The following is a 21,263-nucleotide window of genomic DNA, read 5'->3' on the forward strand; positions in this document are numbered from 1 at the left end:
TTCTCCTGAATTAAGCAGTATGCTGGTTTGACTGTCCTGCTCTGTTTCAGAACCAGCTTGTTCAGTGCTGGTTTGGGAAGCTCTTTATTGTGCCTGTTTATACAGTTGTATGCACGTTGTTCATGTGCACAGGAATGTTACAGTAACATGGGTAAATCATGGGTATCGGACCACTGTAGTCACTCCTGTTTTGCAAGTGGAAGAAGTAGCATTGAAAAGATGTATTTTGTATCTCCTGCTTAAAAAAACAGTACTGAACGTAGTTGAATAATGCTTTCTGGCATGCTTTTGATAAGTGGTTTTGGGAACAGGTTTGCAGATCAATAAATGCAATCTGTAGTGAAATAGAACTAGATCCTATTACTGTACGCAGTATTCATAAAAAGTGAGCTTTTTTTAAATTTCCTTCTTGGTGTCTACAAGAAACCTCAGAATCTTAGTTCAAGAGCATTTAGTTTTGTCCTTACCCACCAGCCAGGTTGTCTTATAAAGCAGGTTAAAATACATCAAAATCAGAACATAGTTACTTCCAAAGGTGCTTTCGAATAGACGCGACGTTGTGAACGAAAGGCATCGGTTACGCTTTTTTTTATGAAAGAGTCAGCAAACCCACTTAAGGTAAATGAAAGTTGACACAGTACCATTAAAGTACATGAAAGATGCGGTCTAGGGTGTGTGTGTGCCTCAAAGGATGGGTGGGGCAGATATGGAGATATTTAGTACTACAGCATTTTCGGGACTGCGTCATCTGCGCTCTGTGACAAGTGCCAGGTCCCCTCCTCTGGCTTAAATAAAGCCATGTTGTTGTGCAGGGTGGGGTGAGAGAATAAGCGAGTCCTCACCAAGGGGGGGAAAAAGGCTTCCTCAGTCTTCTCAGTTAAAAAGCTTTTACTCTCAACCCATTCATACTGAAAATTGATGAGTAATGGTTGATGAAGCACAAATGGCCCAAACAGAGCTGTTTGTTTGTAGCTCAGAACCTAGGTACTTCACTGTGAGGTTCTGTTCTTACTCATTTCCAGGAATCACACTGCATGATGAACCAGTTGATTGGGCTGCAGCAGGAGATCACGTTACTCTCACTTTGACCGGCATGGATATCATCAAAATCAAGTGAGCAGAACTGGGTTTCAGTCTAAGTAACGGTTTGTTTTTAATGAAAGGCTATATAACTATTACACTTAACAATCAGAGGTTTACTTGAAGAATGATGTGGCTACCAGGATATTTAAAACCAAAGTGATGCCTATCACCTGGCTTGCGTGTACAAACGTTGGAAACATCTGCTACATGTACAACGGCTACCTCAGAAGAATACTGTTGGTTTGCATACTTTGCCCTGATGCTGACACTGGTAACCTTCAAAGTCTTGGTAACTTTTAAGACTTGTCCTTGGACATTTTAATTGCTGAATTAAGTAAATCCTTGTTGCTAAATAAAACAAAAGATTTTTGAAAAGCTTATTGAATCTGACAAAACATATCGACAACTACTATTGCATACCAATAAGTAAATCTGGACAAGTGGAATTGATGGAAACTGTTTATTCAACACATTTAGCTGCTTGGTACATGTTTTACTGCCTCTTTTTTGGAGGGTCTGATACATTCAGTGAGACACAGCAAATCTCTTGGTGTCTGTTTCAGTCAGTAGGTTTCATGCTAAGCATTAGCCTCAAGCTTTTAGGCGTCAGTTTTTTGTTCAGGTTAGAAAGTTGGACCCGTAATTCGTTCACGAAAAAAGGTGAATGTAAGAAAACATTCCATGTGGACATCAGAGAGTAAACTTCCAAGCTACTGTTTGAAAAAAAAATCCTTGCATTGGTAGTTTTGCAAAGTTATGCTCTGTGTTTAAGGGAGAAGTTCAGGCTTTTCTGTATTGCCATTTTGTAATGGGGCGTGATTCTCTGTGGTAAATGGGGGGGTGGGGAGGAGAAGTCTTGTTCTGCTTGTTGAACGAAGGCTTGAGTCAATTCGTTACCTTGATGTCATTCATCTTTTGGAGATGTTAGATTTGTCAAGAAAAGGTACGAAGTTTTAAGTCCTCTCGATAGACATGAAATTTGATTGCATCTGATGTACACATTTAATCATGCAGTTTATTCTTGTCATGTTTTTCTGGGTGGGATTAATTTTCCTTTCATTTTAGATGGCTAAAACTAGCTAGTGTGAAAAGGCTATGTCTAGTCTACCTTACGGACTTGTAAAGAGCAGCAGCTTTCTTGTGACTCCATGTAGAGTTTTTTTGGAAATGAGTGCTGCCAAGAGCTTAAGTTTTGAGAGTCCTGATCACAATGTCTCTTTATCCACAAAATAGTTGAGTTACAGGCAGCAGCGCTGCAACGTTGGGCACCCTGCAGTGTTTTATGCTGTTGCTCTGGAACAATTAATCTCTGAATGAAAGTCTAATTCTTCAAAGTACCTACGCACAGGAAACACTGACATTTTTAGAAACTGATTAGCAATGGTTGCAATTGTTCACTGAACTAGACAGACCTCCTCATGCATACCCACAAAATACTGTAGACATTGTCTAGGAATTAATTTCATTACAGGCTTTAATATGGTGTTTCTGATTGGTGGTTTTGTTTTGTTTTTTTTTCTTCCCCCCCTCCCCTTCAGGTTATATTAAAATGGTGTTGTCTTTGCTTTACTTGTCTTAAATATTTCTCTTTTTCCAGTGCAGCGATTAACATTTGTATGTTGAGATATATATCAGTTTCTTTTGTTCACCTCTCTTGTAGTGTTGGCTGTGTATATTGTGATCCCAAGGAACCCATTAAAGTTTGCACTCGTTTCAGAGCTCGGGTTATTATCTTCAATATTGAGGTTCCGATCACTAAAGGATTTCCTGTAAGTGCCTGTGAAAGTTCCTGTGTTCATTACAGGTTGCTCAGGGCTTTTCCTCTCCCTGTTCAACCCCCAAAATATGGGAATCATTTAGCATCCAGAAGGGGTTCCATCTCTCCAGAGGAAACAGATTGTTCTGTGTTTCGAAGAGGAGGCAAGGGGCTATTGTGGCTGCTTATGCATATTTTTACTGGCTTTTAATGCATAGCTTTGCCATTTCAGAGAACATGAGTTCCACCAGTCAGGTTAGGCTGTCCTTTTAATGATGGCTTAGTTGTAAGATACCTTTTAAAATAAATAAAGTACCAGTTCATTCTGTGGTACTGCACTGGAGTGGCAAAACCAAAACATCTAAGAATGAACAATGTATTTATGATGAATTAATAAATGATCTTCGTGTCATATCTATAGACATCACAAAGTTTAGGAACTAGGAATGGTTACTGATTGCAAGGCACAGAGACTCCTGTGAGAGAAGTTTTATAAGCATTTGTTCAAAAAATGAGTCTTACAAGAAGTTGAGGTTTTCAAGTATTAACACCTGGGATTTCTGATATTTGTAGAATGTTTAATAACAGAAAAAAATATTTTTAGGTGCTTTTACACTATCAAACTGTAAGTGAACCTGCTACTATTAGAAGACTGTTGAGTGTTCTGCACAAAAGCACTGGTGAAGTGACAAAGAGTAAACCTAAGTAAGTATTATTTTGAATAGTTTATAATTATTTAAGAAATATGGGCTCTTCCGATTAGTATATGTGTATACACACCCAGCATGTTCTATTATGAAACAATGATGTGTTTATAAGAATATGCATTCACTGTTTTAGCTGGTTTCATGTTTAGATTTCAGAGTGCTTTACGAAGTAAAAAAACTCCTAATGATGTGATAAATGCGAAGCACCCGAGAGGTAAAATGACTTGCCCAAGGTCACTTGCGGAATTTGTAGTGACTCCTACATCACCAGTCCTGTACTTAAAGGATTTTTATTTTTTTTATTGTAACATGCTTATTTTTTCACATTATCTCTTTCCTTCCTGTAACAGCATGGGATCGTCGGTATAATTCTGGAGAAGGGTTACTATCTAAAATAAACTCAACTAGACAGCGGGTCAGAGAAAGTCAGATTTAGGGAGTCTTCCCGTACAAGTTAAACTATGGGAATATCCCTCTAGTTATTTAAAGCTGTATTTGGGTAGAAATGCTATCTGAGACATACAGTGTTATCAGAATAATCCTTTTGCATGGCTGAAACTGTTGCTGAAACGTAATGCAAGGAAAATCATGACTACAGAGCAATGAATTGGCTCTTGGTTTTGAAACAGGGCTTGATTTCTACAGGACATGAAAAAAAAAGGGTGTTAAATGAGATAATTAACTTTAAAACAATTTGCTAAATGTTGTGGATGCCCTTCTCTAGAAGCTTTTAAAGAAAACTTAGATGTCTTTTTAAAAGGTATGCTCCAGGCAAATGAGTTTTCGGTCTGGTGGCTTGGGTTATACTTGACATCAAGCTTGATCATTATACTTTTGGCTTTTTAATTATTTTTGGGGTTTGTTTTTTTTTTCATTTATTCACTGTTTTCTTTTTAATTCATGCATGTATTTATAATAGAGTTTTCTGCTTATTTATCTGTAGGTTCTTGTCTAAAGGACAGAATGCTCTAATAGAACTGCAGACTCAAAGACCTATTGCCCTAGAGTTGTATAAGGATTTTAAAGAGCTTGGGAGGTTTATGTTACGCTACAGTGGTTCCACTATTGCTGCAGGAGTTGTCACAGAGGTATGGCATTTTTGTAGCAGACTTTCTGTTCTATAAAAGAACGGTGTTAACTTTCACATAACATTCAGTTTTTATGGTTAAGACCTGTTTTACACCCTTTGGTCTAAAAAGTGAATTCGGCTGAAAAAGAAACAGTGCTTCAGCAAGACATGACAAAAACTTGCCACAGTTCTGTTCAGTTTATCAGGAGCAAAAATGACTTGATTTAAATTGTTGAATGTTGTGCATTTTCCCTCCTCTCTCGAGTTTAGAAAATAAAGCTTAACTATTTTAACATACATCAGTCTTTCCAAAACCTGATTGTCTGTATAAATATACTGGAAGTAGTTTGTAGATAAGAAGTGTTGGTCAATTTTACTGTGGCTGGTTTGGGTCCCAGATCTTTTTCTGTTAGCATTAGAGACAGTTGTGCATTTGAGTCTTACTGATGCCTGTGAGAGGAAGCAAAGGCTGTGGGGCTAAATAGAAATGCTTTGCCTCCTATTAGGATCAAAAAATATGAATGTTCCTCTCACTTTACCAAAATCTTGCTATGATTTTTGATTTAGAATATAACTTCTAATTCTAGGCCTCAGAGAGGGAGAGCACTTTAGTCAGATTAACCTAGTTCTGGTTAGTGGGGGACTTACAGATGAATCATTTAATGTCAAAAATTGGACAAGAATTTCTGTCTTGTCCCTGTGTGCATAGGAATGCTGTGCTCTGGCCTTTATGGAGCTTTAATGCTCGTAACAATCTACCTGGTCTTAAATAGGATCCAGAATTAGGGCTTTAATCTTGCACCCATTCTTCAATAAATTTAGCTTGAAGTGAATGGGGTCCTATTTAGATCTATGATGCCCTGTGTCAGTAGAATTGGAGACTAAACTCTCTGTTATTTGGGAATTACTATTTTAGTATTTGTGATCTTGTTCAAGAGAATTTCAGAACAAAAGGAATTATCTTTTGCACAGCTAACTAGATCATATTGAAAGAAAGCTGTGGTCATTTTACATTTAGTACTTCATTTTTCACCATAGGGTTTTTTCCGTCTGCTTGTATTTTTAGATTAAAGAATGACAGTGGTGCGAGAACTTTCACCGTCCAACCAAAATGCAGTCAGATGCTCGAACTTCTGTTTAAGAATCCAGTTAATTCAGTTGAAGGAACAAGTGCAATTAATTGGGGATAAGATGATGATGACTAAAGTCAGATTGTGTGAGACGTCTGGGGAGCCCTTCATCAGTCTCTCCCACTGCAGAACAAGATGCCAGCTGACAAGGAACTGCTAATGTTGCACTTCTCAATCTCAAGAATCTGATGTGTTTCTCCATGTGGAATTTAGCCCTTAGAGAGGTTGATGGAAAAATCTTAGAAAGTTGAATTAGAGAATAAGATGATGAATCATCATGAAACAAACTCCTTACTTCCAGACATAAATTGTTTACATATTTTCTTTGATTTGCTTTTTTTTTTCCTCCCTGCACATTAATTCAGTAAAGTAACTTTATTTGTCTAATATATTTTTAGGTTTGATTTGAATGCATATTCAGGAAAAAAAAAAAGAACTATTTAGTTTGGTTTCAAGAGAAAGGCCTGTAGTATTATCTTGGGATTGTTTTCCCTGTCCCAAAATTTATTTAAAAAGCATAAGTTTTCTTTTGCTGTGTAGTGGAAGCTGTGCCAGCATTGGCTAATTTTATTTTTTAAACTGTAGGAATAATAAAATAACTTTGTCTGAGCATAATTCTTGTCTCCTTCATCTTTTGTTACTTAAACACTGCTAGATTGTGTTAAATCATTCTTTACTTTCCATAACTCAGAAGTTTCAGAGTAAGCTGATGAGTTAAAATGCGAAACTGGCATGGACCTTGTCTTTCTGTGGAAATAACTTCGGTTTTTCTCATGTTAGTCTGCAGCTACTGCACATACACATCTCTCTCATCCAGACTTGGTGCTCTTTTGAGCAAAAGCTGGCAGTTTAATCCTGAGGTGTATGCTAAAGCCAGATTGTTGTGCGTACTTGAGACTGTAACTCCCTCTTGCTTTTCAGTAATAGGGCAAGTGAAACCTCGCAGCTGAAAAGAGGGTCCTTCTGCCACCTCCAGCATAAGCTCTTCACAGACACGCTTTACTACAGCTTGGAAGACTTTTTCTCCATAGGAAGTGTGAGAGGAGCTCAGGTATTTCAGAACCTATATGCAGGTGCAGGGTGGAGACAGCTCCTCTTTGACCATAGTTACTAGCGTGGGGAAGGAGTAATTGCTCCAGAGCATCAGTCACTGGGGTTGACTGAAGTAAAGCTGTGCCCTCTGTAGTGAAAAATACAAAAAGCCTATGATGGTTATTTAATTCAAAGTCATGTACAGTCCGTACCTACTCTTCCCACATGCCTTTTTTTGGTAGGTGGCTTTTTTTGCACTTACATGTTTTAGCCCCAATTCAGCAGGTACCTGCACTTGACCACATAGATAAATTGTACTGTTGACTGCATGCACATTATAGAAGTATCAGCAATGCTTTATGTGGAAATGACTTTTGTAAAATCTTACAAATCTGAAATATCTGAAAACTGTTATTGCCAAAACTGGAGCTTATGAATTATCACTATTTATTGATGGTGGTTTTTTTATAGTCAAGACATTGCATTTAAATACTTAGCCAGTTTCAACATGCCAGCTGCAAAGGTTTCAGTGCACTTGTTGGATTCCAGAGATTTGTACTGCCAACCTCCTGTGTTGAAGCTGTTCCACTTGAACTTGCCTGAAAACCTTGAAAATGTTTAGGTTGCCTTTAAGTCAGGGGACAGCTGAAGTGCTACAGGCAGGAGAAATGTGTCTTCAGTTTTAAGACTTCAGTAAATTCCTTGCTGTTTGTGAATAAGGAAGTGTGATACAGAATGAACCCAATAATCCTTCTTACATAAAATTTTGAGACTCGGTATTCCGTGACAAGAGAAAAGCTACTTCATGCTTTCCCAGTCTGTAACTTGGGAGAGCCGGAGGTATTACCTAATCCAATTTCAATATGACTGCACTACCTTTCAGCACTGATTTGAACTCTGCCCAGAGGCACCAGTTGGTTGATGCATAAATCATCTGCTGTGCAACAAAAATGTATCACCATTGTTCAATCCAAATACATTTGCACGTTGATCCACAAGAAATATGATGTCTTGGCAGTGGTATAGGGTGCAAAAACTTTATAAACTGCCAACTGAGGTATTCACAATCTCCTGGTGACAACACACTGCTGTCTAATATGGATGTAGAGTATCTCTGGAGTGCAAGGAGTTGGCATGCAATCTTAGAGCAGTTTGATACTCTTAAGCATTCTCTATTGGAGAAAAATGTCTCTTATATAGCTCTTACTGGTCTGGTTCTTGGGAAGTTAAAGAAAAAATTATACGTAACAAGCTTCTCTATAGTAAGGTAACTTCCACTGGAAAATATATGGAAGGGAAAGCAGAAAAGCTGTTGTCTTGCTGCTTTTTTAAAAACTGGGTGTCTGACAACGTAAAACAGAGTGTACCAGGTAGGATTGTGCTTCTCAGCTTTTTTGAATTGAAGGGCCATTCAGCTGCTTTTATTGTTTGATGTTTGGGGATACTGGTGGAAAAAAGAGTTTCTTATGTTTAAAATATTTTGGTTTGGCAGAATCATTGTTTTTGGGATTACAAGGGAAAGTGTTGATGATGACAAGCAGTGAACATGAGCTGCAGATGTGCTAGTCTAGGTGTCTCTTCTCTGTGTCTGTTGATAGTAAGAGCAGGTCCCTGGCTTGGTGTTTGCATATTGAATTATTTTGTATAGTTGAAGCAAAATGCCTTCAGACTATAGCTTGAAAAACTGCCATAGGGAGAAATTTCCCCGTCAAATTATTCTTTTTCTGCCCTTCTTTAGTACTTTATTTCCTACAGACAAAGAGGAGCTGTTTTGTAACAACTAAGGTGGTCCTGCCTCCCTGCTTCAAGTCCTAGAAAAGAACCAAGTGTCACAGAAATAGTAATTTATTTCCCCCCGCCACTTTCCTCTTTTCTGCTGTTGTTGCCAGGGTTTTTTTCCCTCATGAGTGAGCGGTGCAGGGAAAACAGAGAGAGAGGGGGAGGAGTTCAGGCTTGCTGTGCAAATACACACAGACCTACTGATCTAAATTGATGCGTTGCAGAAAAAACATCACAGATTAAGCAAGCGGCTAACGATGGCTCACTCAAAGAATCTGTTGGTGCTGGAAAACTTTATAGGTGGCAAATTTGTTCCTTGTTCCTCCTACATAGACTCCTATAATCCGTCCACTGGAGATGTCTATTGCAAGGTGCCAGACAGCGGCAAAGAAGAGGTGAGTACTATCCAAGTGTGCAAAGAACTGAAAATGTTACATGCACATAACTTTAATATTTCGAGCGGGAGAGACTGAAGGTGAGAGAACAAACAAATGCTGAAGACTTTAATGCTTAAATGAGTAAGTTCTTGATTATATTGTAGCGCTGTGTAATCTATTCCTGGAGCAGCAGCAACTACTGTTGGTTTTTTTTTATGTTTTGCTGTTAGAAAGTTACAGGCTGGAGTAAATCAACACAGCTTCAGTGGAGCTCCTTCAGCTCACATGGGAGATGGCTTGTACAAAAGTTAACAATAACTCTTAGACTAGCTGTAAGTATAAACAATCTGTGTGAGAGAAAAGGGTTTATTGATCTCTTTTGTAAAATAACTTGGAGGCATCATATACAACTGTGTTCTCCCTTAGCGTCTTAATGATTTGCAGTAGTCACTTAAAAGGATTTTTGGCTTGCTAACTCTTCCTTGAAGATAGTAAACAGCTTCCAGACCTCTCTGGTTTTGGTATTAGCAGTTGGGTATTAGGTGAGGTGATGAAGTGGCTGTGATGAGTGTATGTTTCCTTATAATGCAGCCTGTGCTCCACATCAATGTGGTGTTTCCTAGCCCTACGCTCTCCAGTGGGATGAACGTTTCCTGGTACCTTATGTGCGTTCAGGTGTGGACAGGCAATGTGACATTCATCTGGGGAGCTGCAGTTTCATTAATGCTGCTTTATAAGGGACCTACAAGTATGTCCAACATAGCGTTTCAGATTTACTGAAGAGAGAAACAAGTGGAAAAGCTTGGATAAGGCAAAGGGATTGGAAGATTTTTGACAAGTATTTTCAAAACATTTTTTTAAAGCACTGCTACTGTGTATAGCTCTTCACTTGGATTTCAGTCCTGTTGACATCTTCTGTCTTTGCTTTCCTCAGCAGAAAACTTTGCACTGTAATTTCAACTGGGTAAATATTTGCGAGATGCTGATGACCAAGAGTTAAAGAGTAACAGGTTGGATTTGCTAGAATACATTGGTGTGAATTCATTCCAACCATAATTATGCCTGAAGAGACTTCTCTTTGATCTGCAGGTGCAAATCTTCCTGTTCATTCATTTGAAAAATCATTGAAACCAGAGAGATGTGAGAATGCCAGAACAGCCTAACGGAAGTAGGCTGCTGGCCATCCTGGAGATACGGTTCAAATATAGTAAAGAGCAATATCTCTTTCAGCTTTCTGAGTTGGTGGTTGTGTGTAGCAGCAGGAACCTGGTTTAAACACCTGTAAAGTTATCAAGTGCTTTACTCCTGCATTTAGACAACTATACAAGAAGTTTGGGTTCTGCAGAGCTGGCGTCCACTGGTGACTGACGGAATATGCTGCAGGGGAAAATGCAGTCATGTACTACATATGGGGTATCTCGAGACAGCAAATTAAGCATCTAGACCCAGGTTCAACAGAGAACTTGGGATGCTGGTTTCTAGCAAGGCTCAGTGTCCAGCTGAACTTTTTCCTTGGTTAATTTTGGTGGAAGGTTGGAAGGCAGAACAGAAGCAGGCAGCAAATCTGTTGCTGACCCTGGAATTTAACACCAGGTCAGCTGCATTGGCCATTTCAGCCAGTTTCTGCCAAAACCACTAAATGTTTAGGGTTTTTTTCCCAGGGGTTAATTTTTCCCCCCAGCTAGATGTCTTAGACTCCAAATAGCAGCACCTGAAGCAAGCTGAACAGGTGCCCTGTGCCTCCAAATGACAGACTGGTGAGGGCTAATTAGTCCTGGCAGATATCTCCTTAAAAACATGTCTCTTTAAAGAACCTTGCTCCTGTGCATCATCTCCTGGGAAAGCAAGCGTCATGTCCTGAGGGCAATTTGGGATATTTCAACCTTTTACAGTAGGCCTGGATTGTGTGTTCTTTCTCTGTGTCTGTTTTGTTCAGAAGACGAAAGCAGAAGGAAGTGTTTCAGACACACAAGTTCATAGTTGAATTCTTACATGTGTTTTCTTTGTGGCTCGACTTTCTTTGCTGCTTTTTGCTAGGCAAACTAAGTAACCGATTAACCTTTGCATGCTCTTTTCCTTCTGTATAAATCTCCCTCATTTTTTTCCTCTTGCTTTTTTCTTTTTAAGATCAGTCTACTGCCACTTCATTCCTTCCTTTGCTATTTTTCTGCTGTCTGTGAAAATGCAACATTATCTTCTTTCTCCTAAACCCACTGGGTTAACAGTGCAGATAGCCTTAATTTCTTATCAGCCCTCTCTTGAAGCACAAAAGGCCACAGAGGACAGGGCAGATGAGAAGCAGCACCACAATGGCACCTAATGACGGGAGGGTGGAAGAACAACTGAATTAGTAAAGGTGGTGTGTGGCTTCACAGACGGTAAACCTTTTCAGGGTGTACTGTGCCATCCACACCTGACTTGTTCAAGAAGCTGCAGTTCCCCTTTTCCTGTTCCAGCCATTCAGTGGCTGACAGCCCACCAATGGTTGTCACCTGAGCAGTAAATTGTCCAGCTACAATCAAAAGAGTACAGTTCTGAGCTTGGCCAATGATCTATGTGATGTTGTGCAGGCTGGTTTGTTTCCTACCTTGGCCTCCATACCAATGTCATTCTGGCCCTCAAACTCTGGTCCTTATTTTTAGGGAGACCATAAGTTCTCATATGCATGGGGAGGAAGGGGTTTTCTCACCCACTTAAGCTTTTGTGCCCTTCTTAGTAAAACACCATTGGAATGTTTGTAAATTATTTTATGATGGCTTTTTTATAACACCCATCACAATGTGAAGGAATGAATTTGGAACTCAGTTTTGTGGAATCGGTGGAAAGGAGTCTTTAGTGACTACACAGGAACCAGCAATATGGCAAAATTAGGAGAGGTCAGAATGATCTGATTAATATTACATCAGCATCCTCCTAGTTATTGACTTGGGAAGATTTCCAAAAGCTGAAGAAAATTAGGAGCAAAAAATGATGGGTTAGCAGCTAAAAGAGCTTTGGCTAAAAGCCCACCTTGGTGCTTATATTGGACACTGGAAGCAATAAGAAGTGATATCTAGGAAGCAAAAACTGGGAAATAGGGTAGTTAATTGAAGTATGGAAGGATGTTGGAAACATCTTGAGTAGTCTGAGAGACTGGTAAACATAAAAAAAGGAGTTGCTTACAAATCAACAGATGCGGGTAACTTCCATTTAAGAGCCCAGAGGAAATGGCTGATGGGAGAGAAAGCTTTCTGGTGAATTTTAATCCTTTGAAGTCTGGTCTGCTCCAGAAAAGTGCTGGTAATCTGCCGCTATTCAGCAAGGTCAGGCTGGAGGACCATGCAGCAGTTATGGACATCTCAGACAAAATACTTAGGAGAGTGGTATGCATCTATATAGATGCGTATAGTGATAACATCTGTACACTTCATAAGGTATCTGATGAGAGGACTGACTAAACCCCAAGAGTTTAGAAAGGAGCTGGGTTTCTTTTGTGAGGGCATTAATGAGTTTCTAGCTGTAATCAGCTAAGATGAAAATCTTTTCTCTGAGCACTATTTTGTAAGTATATTGTTAGTCCTTGCTTGAACCAGCTGGTTAAAAAGGAATTGGAAATCAAAGGCTAGCAAGCCATACAGTTCATTCCTTCCCCAATCCCTTACTTTCATCATTGCCTGGTGAGGCTGAAGCCCTGTGTTGAAAACTGTGGACGTTTAGATTAAGGCTGCATTTGCTTTGGGAGATTCTTGCACTTTCCCTCATGAGAAACAAGATTCTGCATGGGTGTTTGGCCAGCGGCACTTGCCTGGTGATAGCTGATTAGTCCGGCATTACCTTCAGGCCTGAAGGGTTGCCCTAAATTCCACTAGTTGTTGGAATTTGGAGAAAAGCAAGAGTTACAGTGGCAGTTTCTTTCCTAGATGCTCTATTTCAGTAACGCTTCTTGAGTTACGGGTAGTGTCCCAAGAAAATGAAAATGGAGAAGCTATCAATAGTCACAACTCTGAAGAGATGCAGTCTTTCCAATAATGTGATCTGGATTATTATCCTCCCAAATATGAATTCATTTGCTGATTGTTTGATATTCTTTCTAAGGCCTTTCATTAGCATTTTCACCATCCATCTTTTGCTTCTTTAGGTGGAAGCTGCTGTCAAAGCTGCCAAAGATGCCTTCCCAATTTGGTCCTCAAAAAGTCCATTGGAAAGATCTCAGATCCTGAGCAAATTGGCAGACCTGATTGAACATGACCTGGAAGCTTTTGCGCAAGCAGAGTCAAAGGACCAGGGTAAAAATTGGAACTGTTAATCTCAAATATAGTGTGTCTTGTTCAATATTGAAATGGAAGGTATGGTCCAAATTTTTAGCATGGTATGAACTGTCGGAGCAAAAAAACCTGGAGTTTATGTGGAGGTGAACTTTTCAGAAGTCACTGATTTTGGATTCCTGGCCTATTCTTGCTTTTCGGAATTGCTGACTTTGACTTCAGCTGTTGAATATTTGGAATGCAGTACATCAGAGAACCTGTTGACACTGACTGTGCTTGCGCTGTGCCGGGGATTACTTACGCACAAAAAGAACAAAAGACATTTCCTAAAGCCCACGCAAATTGGTTTTCAGGGCAGAGTTTAAAGCACTGTTTATGCCCATGATAACACAGCAGTGTGCTTTTTTTTATTGTTTCAGGAAAAACTATTACATTTGCTAGAACAGTGGACATCCCTCGGGCCGTGTACAACTTCAGATTCTTTGCCTCTTCCGTCCTTCACCATGTGACAGAGTGCACCGAGATGGCAACCGTGGGCTGTGTGCATTACACCTCGAGGGCCCCTGTGGGAGTTGGTATGGTGCTCCTGAAATGCTGAAAAGCTGGGCAGGGTGTCTGCCTCGGCAGTGGGTCAACAAAGAGAAAGAGGATTTTTAAAGAACATTTATTGCCTCTGGGTCATGTGCTAAGCACAACTAGTCCGCTAAGCATGAGCAACTATATGTAAAACCAATTTTTCTACTTCGTGTTAAAAAGAATGCTTATATGCCTCAAAAAGCACCTGTTTTAACCTGGCAGCTCTCAAAATTGCTCTTGTGTTTCGTACGTGGGGCAGGGGAGAGTAAGTAGGTATTTCTGCTGTAGATCAGTGAGGCGTTCAGAAGCAGTGAGGAGTTCAGACGCTCCTGCAGGGAGAGCTGGATCCTCCTCCCTTTGGGGAAGCAGTAGTGATTTGCAACGTGACATTTCAGCCTCCTGTCACTGGAGTGCACACGGGTGGATATAAACCACTTGTACCTGGGGAATTGCTGAACTCAGCCACTAGATGCTGCTAATGCTTCAGAAATACGGTGGCTGTGCTGAGCTGACCAGTAGGGGAGTGGTAAGGATTCTGTGAACAGCTGTTTTATCTAAATCATAGAATCATAAACGTCTTGGGTTGGAAGGGACCTTAAAGATCATCCAGTACAACCCCCTGCAGGGAGCAGGGACACCTTCCACTGGACCAGGTTGCTCAAAGCCCCCTCCTTGAACACTGCCAGGGATGGGGCAGCCACAGCTTCTCTGAGCAACCTGTGCCAGCGCCTCACCACCCTCACAGTAAAGACCTTCTTCCTATTATCTAATGTATATGAATGTTCCACATTCACACTTAAATTATTTAGAATATAAAATTGGCCAACCTGGAGAGGACCCATTTGTAAGTTTTCTTGAAAAGTGGAGGACATAAGTACAGGTAGAATTACTCTCACAAGGAAAAATCATTCACTGCATCTGCTCCATCAAACAGCGAGAAATCCCGTGGTGTTTGTGACCAGTCATACCTAGCAATTATGGATGTGTTTTCCCTGTTTCCTATAAATATGTAAGGTGAAAGTATTCCCAAAGGCAATTACTGAAAATATTCTGGTCATTCAGCAATTTATGTAAACAGTTTGTGCACTGATAAACTTTGGAACTCAGAAGTTAGGTTAAAATTTATCAGGAAAATATGTTGTGCATGCTCTATTTAATATTAAAATTGGGGGGGGGGGAGTGGGAGGCTCTCTAGAGCAGCAGAAAGCAAGGGATCTGAGCTAACACATTACTGTTACTTAACTTGCTGTTTGCTAACACAGAGTATTACTGCAGACCTGCTGATGTAAATTATTGCTAAGGCTAACGTTGCATTAATGTTCCTAGAAAACACAGAAAAACTTCCTGTGAATATAAGATTCTGCCCTGAAGCAGTAGAACTTATTCAGAGAGTTCGGCTGATTACCTTTAGGATCATTTGCACAAACCTTTTAAAGTTATCTGCCTGTGGGAAATGTTTCTAGCTGCAAATTTGTTGTACAATTGTCTGGAAATAAAAGGCATAGCTAAATGCCCTTCATAAATCTGAATTGATTGAGGTCAGAGAAAGAAGTTTTGTACCCCAGCAGACTAAACTCCTGTCTTTTATGGTTTTGCTTTGTAGCTGGTTTAATTAGTCCTTGGAATTTGCCACTATATTTGTTGACCTGGAAAATAGCTCCTGCCATTGCATGTGGAAATACTGTGGTTGCCAAGCCAAGCGAGATGACGTCTGTCACAGCTTGGATGATGTGTAAGCTCTTGGAGGAAGCAGGTAAGTCCCATAGCATGCTAGGGAGGGGGAATGGAGTCGAAATGCTTGTCTGCGCACCATTTTTTGGTTGCAGAAATAAGAAAGTGCTCAAAGACTTTGGGAAAGACTGCTGTAGCTCAGTGTTGCACTGGAGAACAAAAAGCTCTCCCTGTCCTCATACAATTCCATCTCTCCACTCCAGTTATTGCCCAGTTTTTTCCACTATCTTCTCATGAAAAATCTTCATGTTCCTCCTTTCCCCCTCCTATGCTCCACTTAACGGTGTCCTAGGTCTGTGGTGAAAGCAGAGGAACCATGAGAGTATAAGTGAGAATCAGCTCTCAGTGGCTATGCTGTGGCTGTATTTGGTGCACTATTAAGAAAAACTAGGAGAACAACTGCTTCTTCTCTGAATGACTTAAAACTGGATCTCTGATGATGGATTTCAGGCAAGCTTGACTGATCAGGCGAATTGGTGTCTTTCTTCCCATCAGGGCTACCTCATGGGGTGGTGAATGTGGTATTTGGAACAGGCGCCAAGGCAGGAGAAGCCCTCGTCTGCCACCCCGACGTGCCTCTGATCTCTTTCACGGGGAGCACGCTGACTGCCCAGCGGATCACAGAGAAAAGCGCTCCACACTGCAAAAGGCTTTCGCTGGAGCTGGGAGGCAAAAACCCTGCGATCATCTTCGATGATGCCGACTTGAGCCAATGCATCCCCACAACCCTGAGGTCCAGCTTTGCCAACCAGGTGCCTCCGATCTAAGTAGCACGTAAACCCTCTTTGCAGCAGGTGGTGTGTGTGTATCTTCGAATGTGCATGTGTGCACATACCTTTGGTTCCAAATCCTGAATTGTTAAGGGGAAAAAACCTACTTTGCAGTGTTGGTGAATGTAGTTTGCACTCCTGAGGTTGCAGGGAACCAAACGTCGTAGTGGGTGTGACTTCTAGTACTTGTCAATAGAACAATATAATATGAACTAATATTGTTGGTTTTCTTGTTTATTTCTGTTTGGTAGGGTGAGATCTGTCTCTGCACCTCCAGGATCTTTGTTCAGAGAGGCATATACAGTGAGTTTTTGAAGAGGTTTGTGGCAGAGGCAAAGAAGTGGAAGGCTGGGAACCCCTCAGATCCTACAGTCAACGTGGGAGCACTAATAAGTAAAGAACACCTAGAAAAGGTGAGTTTGGGATCTTATCTCATTTTTTAGAGGGCTACAAAAGGTGATTTCAGAAGTATATGGGAAGGACCATGTCCTCTCCAAGATTAGGTTTGAGGGATGATGATTCGAAGTCATTCTAAGGTACATTTCTGATAGGGTTTCTGTTGCCTGTGGCCTGGAATCATGTGATTACTTTGAAAAAATCAATTCTATGGGGAAAATAATGTAAAATGACAAAAAAAAAAATTCTTCCTTTTTTAATGAAATAATTCAAAATGGTTAATTCTAAATCTGGAATTTAATACTAACCAATCTTAGAGCTCAGCAACATTTTCATGGATTTTAATATTGCATTTGCAAAGATCACTTATGTGCCTAATAAGTTAGCTACCAAGGTAGAAGTCAATTTTGTATCACTGACAAATTCTGGGCAGTTACAATACACAGTTTCCCAGGACTGCTTTCAGTCATTTGGAATCACTTATGTGTGGAGGGCAGCTGAAGACGGTGCACAGTCAGACATAACCTGGTTTTGGTGGCTTATATGAAATTAATTTTTGTGGTGTCAGACAGAGTTCAGGAGAGCAGATGCTCATATCCCAAAGCTATCTGACACCATCAGCATAAGCAAGAAGCAGACTGAAAACCGCAGAGTGAGAGAGAAAGCTAGACCTTCGTCATGCTTCCTGATGCCTCAGCAGGTTCTCCAGACTTGCTCTGAAGTAGAGTGGTAGAAACACCCACTTCCCGAGGTCCTCGGTCTGTGGCACCACAGAGGACTTCCGAGTCTAACCTACCAACGTGGTTAAAAGAAGAAAAAGACACCCTGTGGTATCTCTGTGGTGTTTCTATAGGGAGAGAAACCAGGCAACAATTTCAGAACAGCAGAAGCAGATCAACAGCATGTGCCATGTGTTCAAGGCAGCATACAATAGCAGCAGCCATGGAAACAGCTTTAATTATTTATTGATGAGGTTTTCTATAGCATTTGTGACTTCATCATCGTAGTGGCATGTAAACATTTAACAAGGCTGCCTGTGAGGTAGGAAAATATTACTGATCCCTTGCAGTAGACGAATGAACTGTGGTATGGAATACATGGCAAACTGCCCGAGCTCCTGCAAGAAGGGAGGGAGGCTCTGGGACCGCTTGTGTTTTCACCAGGGGTCCTACCCTTTTGAGAATACTTAGCTAGAAGGGCCAGCGATGTTGCCTACTAGGCTAGTTTTTGGGGAGGAAGAACAATTGTTTTACAGTAAGAAATACCCAGCCTTACATTTACAAAAACAACAACAAAAGCTAGGGAACAACCCTCTGTTGTTCAGAGGGAAGTAAAGGCAGCATGATCCAGCTGTAGACATTCAGGAGCTCCTGTTGTTCTGTCCAGACTGGAGAGGTGGACCCTCAGGATTTGGTGTCCTTTAGCAATGATGTTTTCCTGCTGCTTCTGCAGGTAAGGAGCTATGTGAAGAAAGCCCAGGCTGAAGGAGCTAGAGTCCTCTGCGGAGAGGGAGTGGATTCCTTGGCTCTCCCAGCTGGCAACCAGAAAGGCTATTTCATGTTGCCCACAGTTATTGCTGAAGTCAAGGATGAATCTTGCTGCATGCAAGAAGAGATCTTTGGTCCTGTGACGTGTGTGGTAGCATTTGATACAGAAGAAGAAGTGATCAAAAGAGCCAACAGTGTGAAATACGGCTTGGCAGCCACTGTGTGGTCCAGCAATGTGGGACGTGTTCATCGGGTGGCACGAAGACTACAGTCTGGATTGGTGTGGACCAATTGCTGGCTTATTAGAGATCTGAACTTGCCATTTGGTGGGATGAAAGCCTCAGGCATAGGAAGGGAGGGAGCAAAGGATTCCTACGAGTTTTTCACTGAGGTCAAAACCATCACAATAAAGCACTGACATATGTCAACCAAAGTATTTTAGCGTAAAATAAATTATAGTAATTTGTGTTGCCAAAAATGGCCACCTAGAACACAGTCTGCTACTGTGGCCATCTTTTTCTTGAACTTTGGTCAAGTAGTATCTGTGACAGCTGAAAAAAGTTATCCCAAATGCTAATGTTGAATGCAGTCTTTCATGTTGGGTAAGAAGTTCAGCATGAACGCCACAGTCAACCCATCCCAAAACAGATGACTTGCTTATCTTACAGATCCTAAAGCTTTATGAATGTTCCTGTCTCAAATATCTCTTCCTCAAAGGGAGATTGGAGAAAGGATGAAATAAGACTGTGCCTGTGGTTAGTGAATTACCTAGAGGGACAAAGTGGCAAGCACATTGTGAGGCTGATACTGTAATGGGAATCAGCCAGTTTCCACTGTAAACAGTATGGTCCACATACCAATCCATATTGCACTTCACTGGTATCAGACAAGGACTAATGCTACAGCACACTAAAAGCCTGAGGCGGTACCTTTAATCTACTAAGTGATATTAAACCATGAGGTTGTGAAATTCTCGTGATACACAAACATTTTAATTATAACCTGCTTTATGGTATGTGGCTGAATCATCTGAAGACTTGTTCTCTAACTAGTTTGAAATTGAAATTACAGCCTAGGCCTCAGCGATGGTGTTTTTCACATCCCTGCACAAAGATTTGGCTACATCACAGACAGTATCATTCTTCATTAATAAAGACTGAAGGTGACTCCCAAGAGAACTAAGTGTTGAGAGGTATTTGTCACCAAAATGTAAAACACTGGCAACATTTCTTCATTCATTTAGTCTAGTGGAAGGTGTTCCTGCCCATGGCAGGGGATTGGAGCTCAATGATCTTTAAGGTCCCTTCCAACCCAAACCGGTCTGTGATTCTACAATTTGCAGAGCTTTTTCTTAAAAAAAAAAAAAAAAAAAAAAAAAAAAAAGTAAAAAAAATCGGGTATCTCACAAACATGTTCTCATTCCACAAAAGGAGAAATAAAGTTGGATGCACACCACCCCCCACCATGAGATGAGTACGTTGCTGTTGAATTTTTAACAGCAGCCCTTCATGATTGTTTTTCTGAGTTTTGAGCTGAATATCACAGTAAACAAACCTGGGTGAAGCTTCATAAATGCCTGTATTTTGGGAATAACTAATGAGTCATGGGAATATTTTGACAGGGCTGTTGGGGGAAAAAAAAGGCACCTCCTGAAATACAAAAACAGCTGATGAAAAATTAATGCTGAAGAAATGTGTAGGACTGAATTGCTTTGCTGCTCTTCTGCACAACAACAAGAGACTTGGGTTTAATAGAAAATGCAGTCTTATTTTTTGTATGATTTATAACATGCTGGGACCTTGGTCATCACATGGGTTTGCCACAAGTACCCCCAGATGGAGGTGACTTAAGGAAATACATAAAAATGATAGGCTTACTGAATTAATGTTTTCTGAAGAAGCGCAAATATTTTGTATTTTAAGTCTGCCTTAGGTCCATTCATGACCATGTGGTGGCAGCAGAACACCTGCTTTTGTGTTTTTAATCCCCCATCCGTACATTTTGCTGGGAGCTCTATCAGTGCATGTTTCATTCTGCCAATTTTTATTTTTATTTTTTAATTTTTTTTTTTTTTTTTTTTAACAAATCCTGTTTGGAAGAGCAAAAGAACCCAAAAGCTGTGAAACGCTTCATTAGTTTGTGGGCAGGCATTTTCAGCAGCAGCAGATGGGATATTACGTGGTTAGTAGATTTGGATGGATTCCTTCCCACACCTGGGTCTGGTTAAGTTCAGTTTTAATGAGCTGAATTTTCTTTCAGGTATTTATTTTGGCCCTGTATTAGATGAAATGGGAGATATCTATATATATTTCACTTACAGGAGTCAAAGGCCTGTGTGTCATCTGTGTGTTTGTGTTTCCAGGCCAAGATATCCAAGGTATTCTATAGATGTGGAGTAGTAGGTGGGGGAGAGGGGGCAGAGCTCTGCAGGACCCCCAGGTGAGGTGTATGGAGATGGCAGCTCCATGTCCAGCATGGCTCAGAAGATTTCTCAGAGGTGAACTCCTGGGGTGCCCCATTCCATCATCCCTGCGTCCAGCACCTCAGAGAGGTAAGGGAGGTCTGCTGGCGCTAATGATGATGCTTGGTTTTGGGCAGGAAGTACAGCCCATGTGAAGATACAAAATAATGTCCCTTTCTGCATTTTCTGCCTGTAATGGATGTCTTCCTTCTCCAGTTAAGGCGAAGTTCAAGTGCCTTGCTTATTCTGCTATTTCTTGCCCTTTAGATGAGTAGCAACTCACATACGTATATATGCACATGGGTGGCTGGGTAGGTATTACTTGGTCGTCAGATTTCTTTTTCTGCCTGTAGTGCTGGGTAATTCTTGCATTTTAAAAGCCCACCTCCAGCCTCAGGTGCCAGCCCACAAGAGAGCCGCTGGTGCTTGTGACTGTGAAGCAGGTGATGTGAGAGAGGTTACCTGCTTGTACCAGGGCCTGTCCGAGTGGACGCCGAATTCTCCTACATACCAAATGCTATGAACTTCCCTATATTTTCTTTATTCAGACTCACTTTTAGCATAGCAATGTGTGTGGATAACTGTCTCTCATCTTACAGACAAAGTAGTCCAAGAACTTCTTCCTGCAGATGATGAAGGTGCCTGTTGCAGCTGCTTTGTTTCTG

The 21,263-nt window shown here is 40.8% G+C and overlaps 2 protein-coding genes across 5 annotated transcripts in view; both read left to right on the forward strand.

Annotated features, from left to right (window-relative positions):
- Positions 1-6,360, forward strand: part of HBS1L (HBS1 like translational GTPase) — a 55,949-nt gene extending 49,589 nt beyond the window's left edge. For 3 of the 4 annotated variants that reach the window (XM_030489418.1, XM_030489417.1, XM_030489415.1), the window contains exons 11-15: positions 1,023-1,113; positions 2,744-2,852; positions 3,444-3,544; positions 4,490-4,634; positions 5,682-6,360. In XM_030489418.1, coding sequence (XP_030345278.1) covers positions 1,023-1,113; positions 2,744-2,852; positions 3,444-3,544; positions 4,490-4,634; positions 5,682-5,693 — 458 coding nt within the window. In that variant the 3' untranslated portion in view covers positions 5,694-6,360. The remainder of the gene's footprint in view (positions 1-1,022; positions 1,114-2,743; positions 2,853-3,443; positions 3,545-4,489; positions 4,635-5,681) is intronic. The other variant, XM_030489413.1, reaches the window with a different exon arrangement.
- A 2,388-nt stretch (positions 6,361-8,748) lies between these two features.
- Positions 8,749-19,605, forward strand: ALDH8A1 (aldehyde dehydrogenase 8 family member A1). Its single transcript, XM_030489861.1, has 7 exons — positions 8,749-8,951; positions 13,051-13,198; positions 13,597-13,752; positions 15,357-15,506; positions 15,980-16,236; positions 16,506-16,667; positions 18,103-19,605. The coding sequence occupies exons 1-7, from the start codon at positions 8,814-8,816 to the stop codon at positions 18,553-18,555; spliced, it is 1,464 nt and encodes a 487-aa protein (XP_030345721.1). The 5' UTR covers positions 8,749-8,813; the 3' UTR covers positions 18,556-19,605.
- The last annotated feature ends 1,658 nt before the right edge of the window (positions 19,606-21,263 follow it).

This window comes from Strigops habroptila, chromosome 6 (assembly GCF_004027225.2).
Source record: "Strigops habroptila isolate Jane chromosome 6, bStrHab1.2.pri, whole genome shotgun sequence".
Lineage (NCBI taxonomy): Eukaryota > Metazoa > Chordata > Aves > Psittaciformes > Psittacidae > Strigops > Strigops habroptila.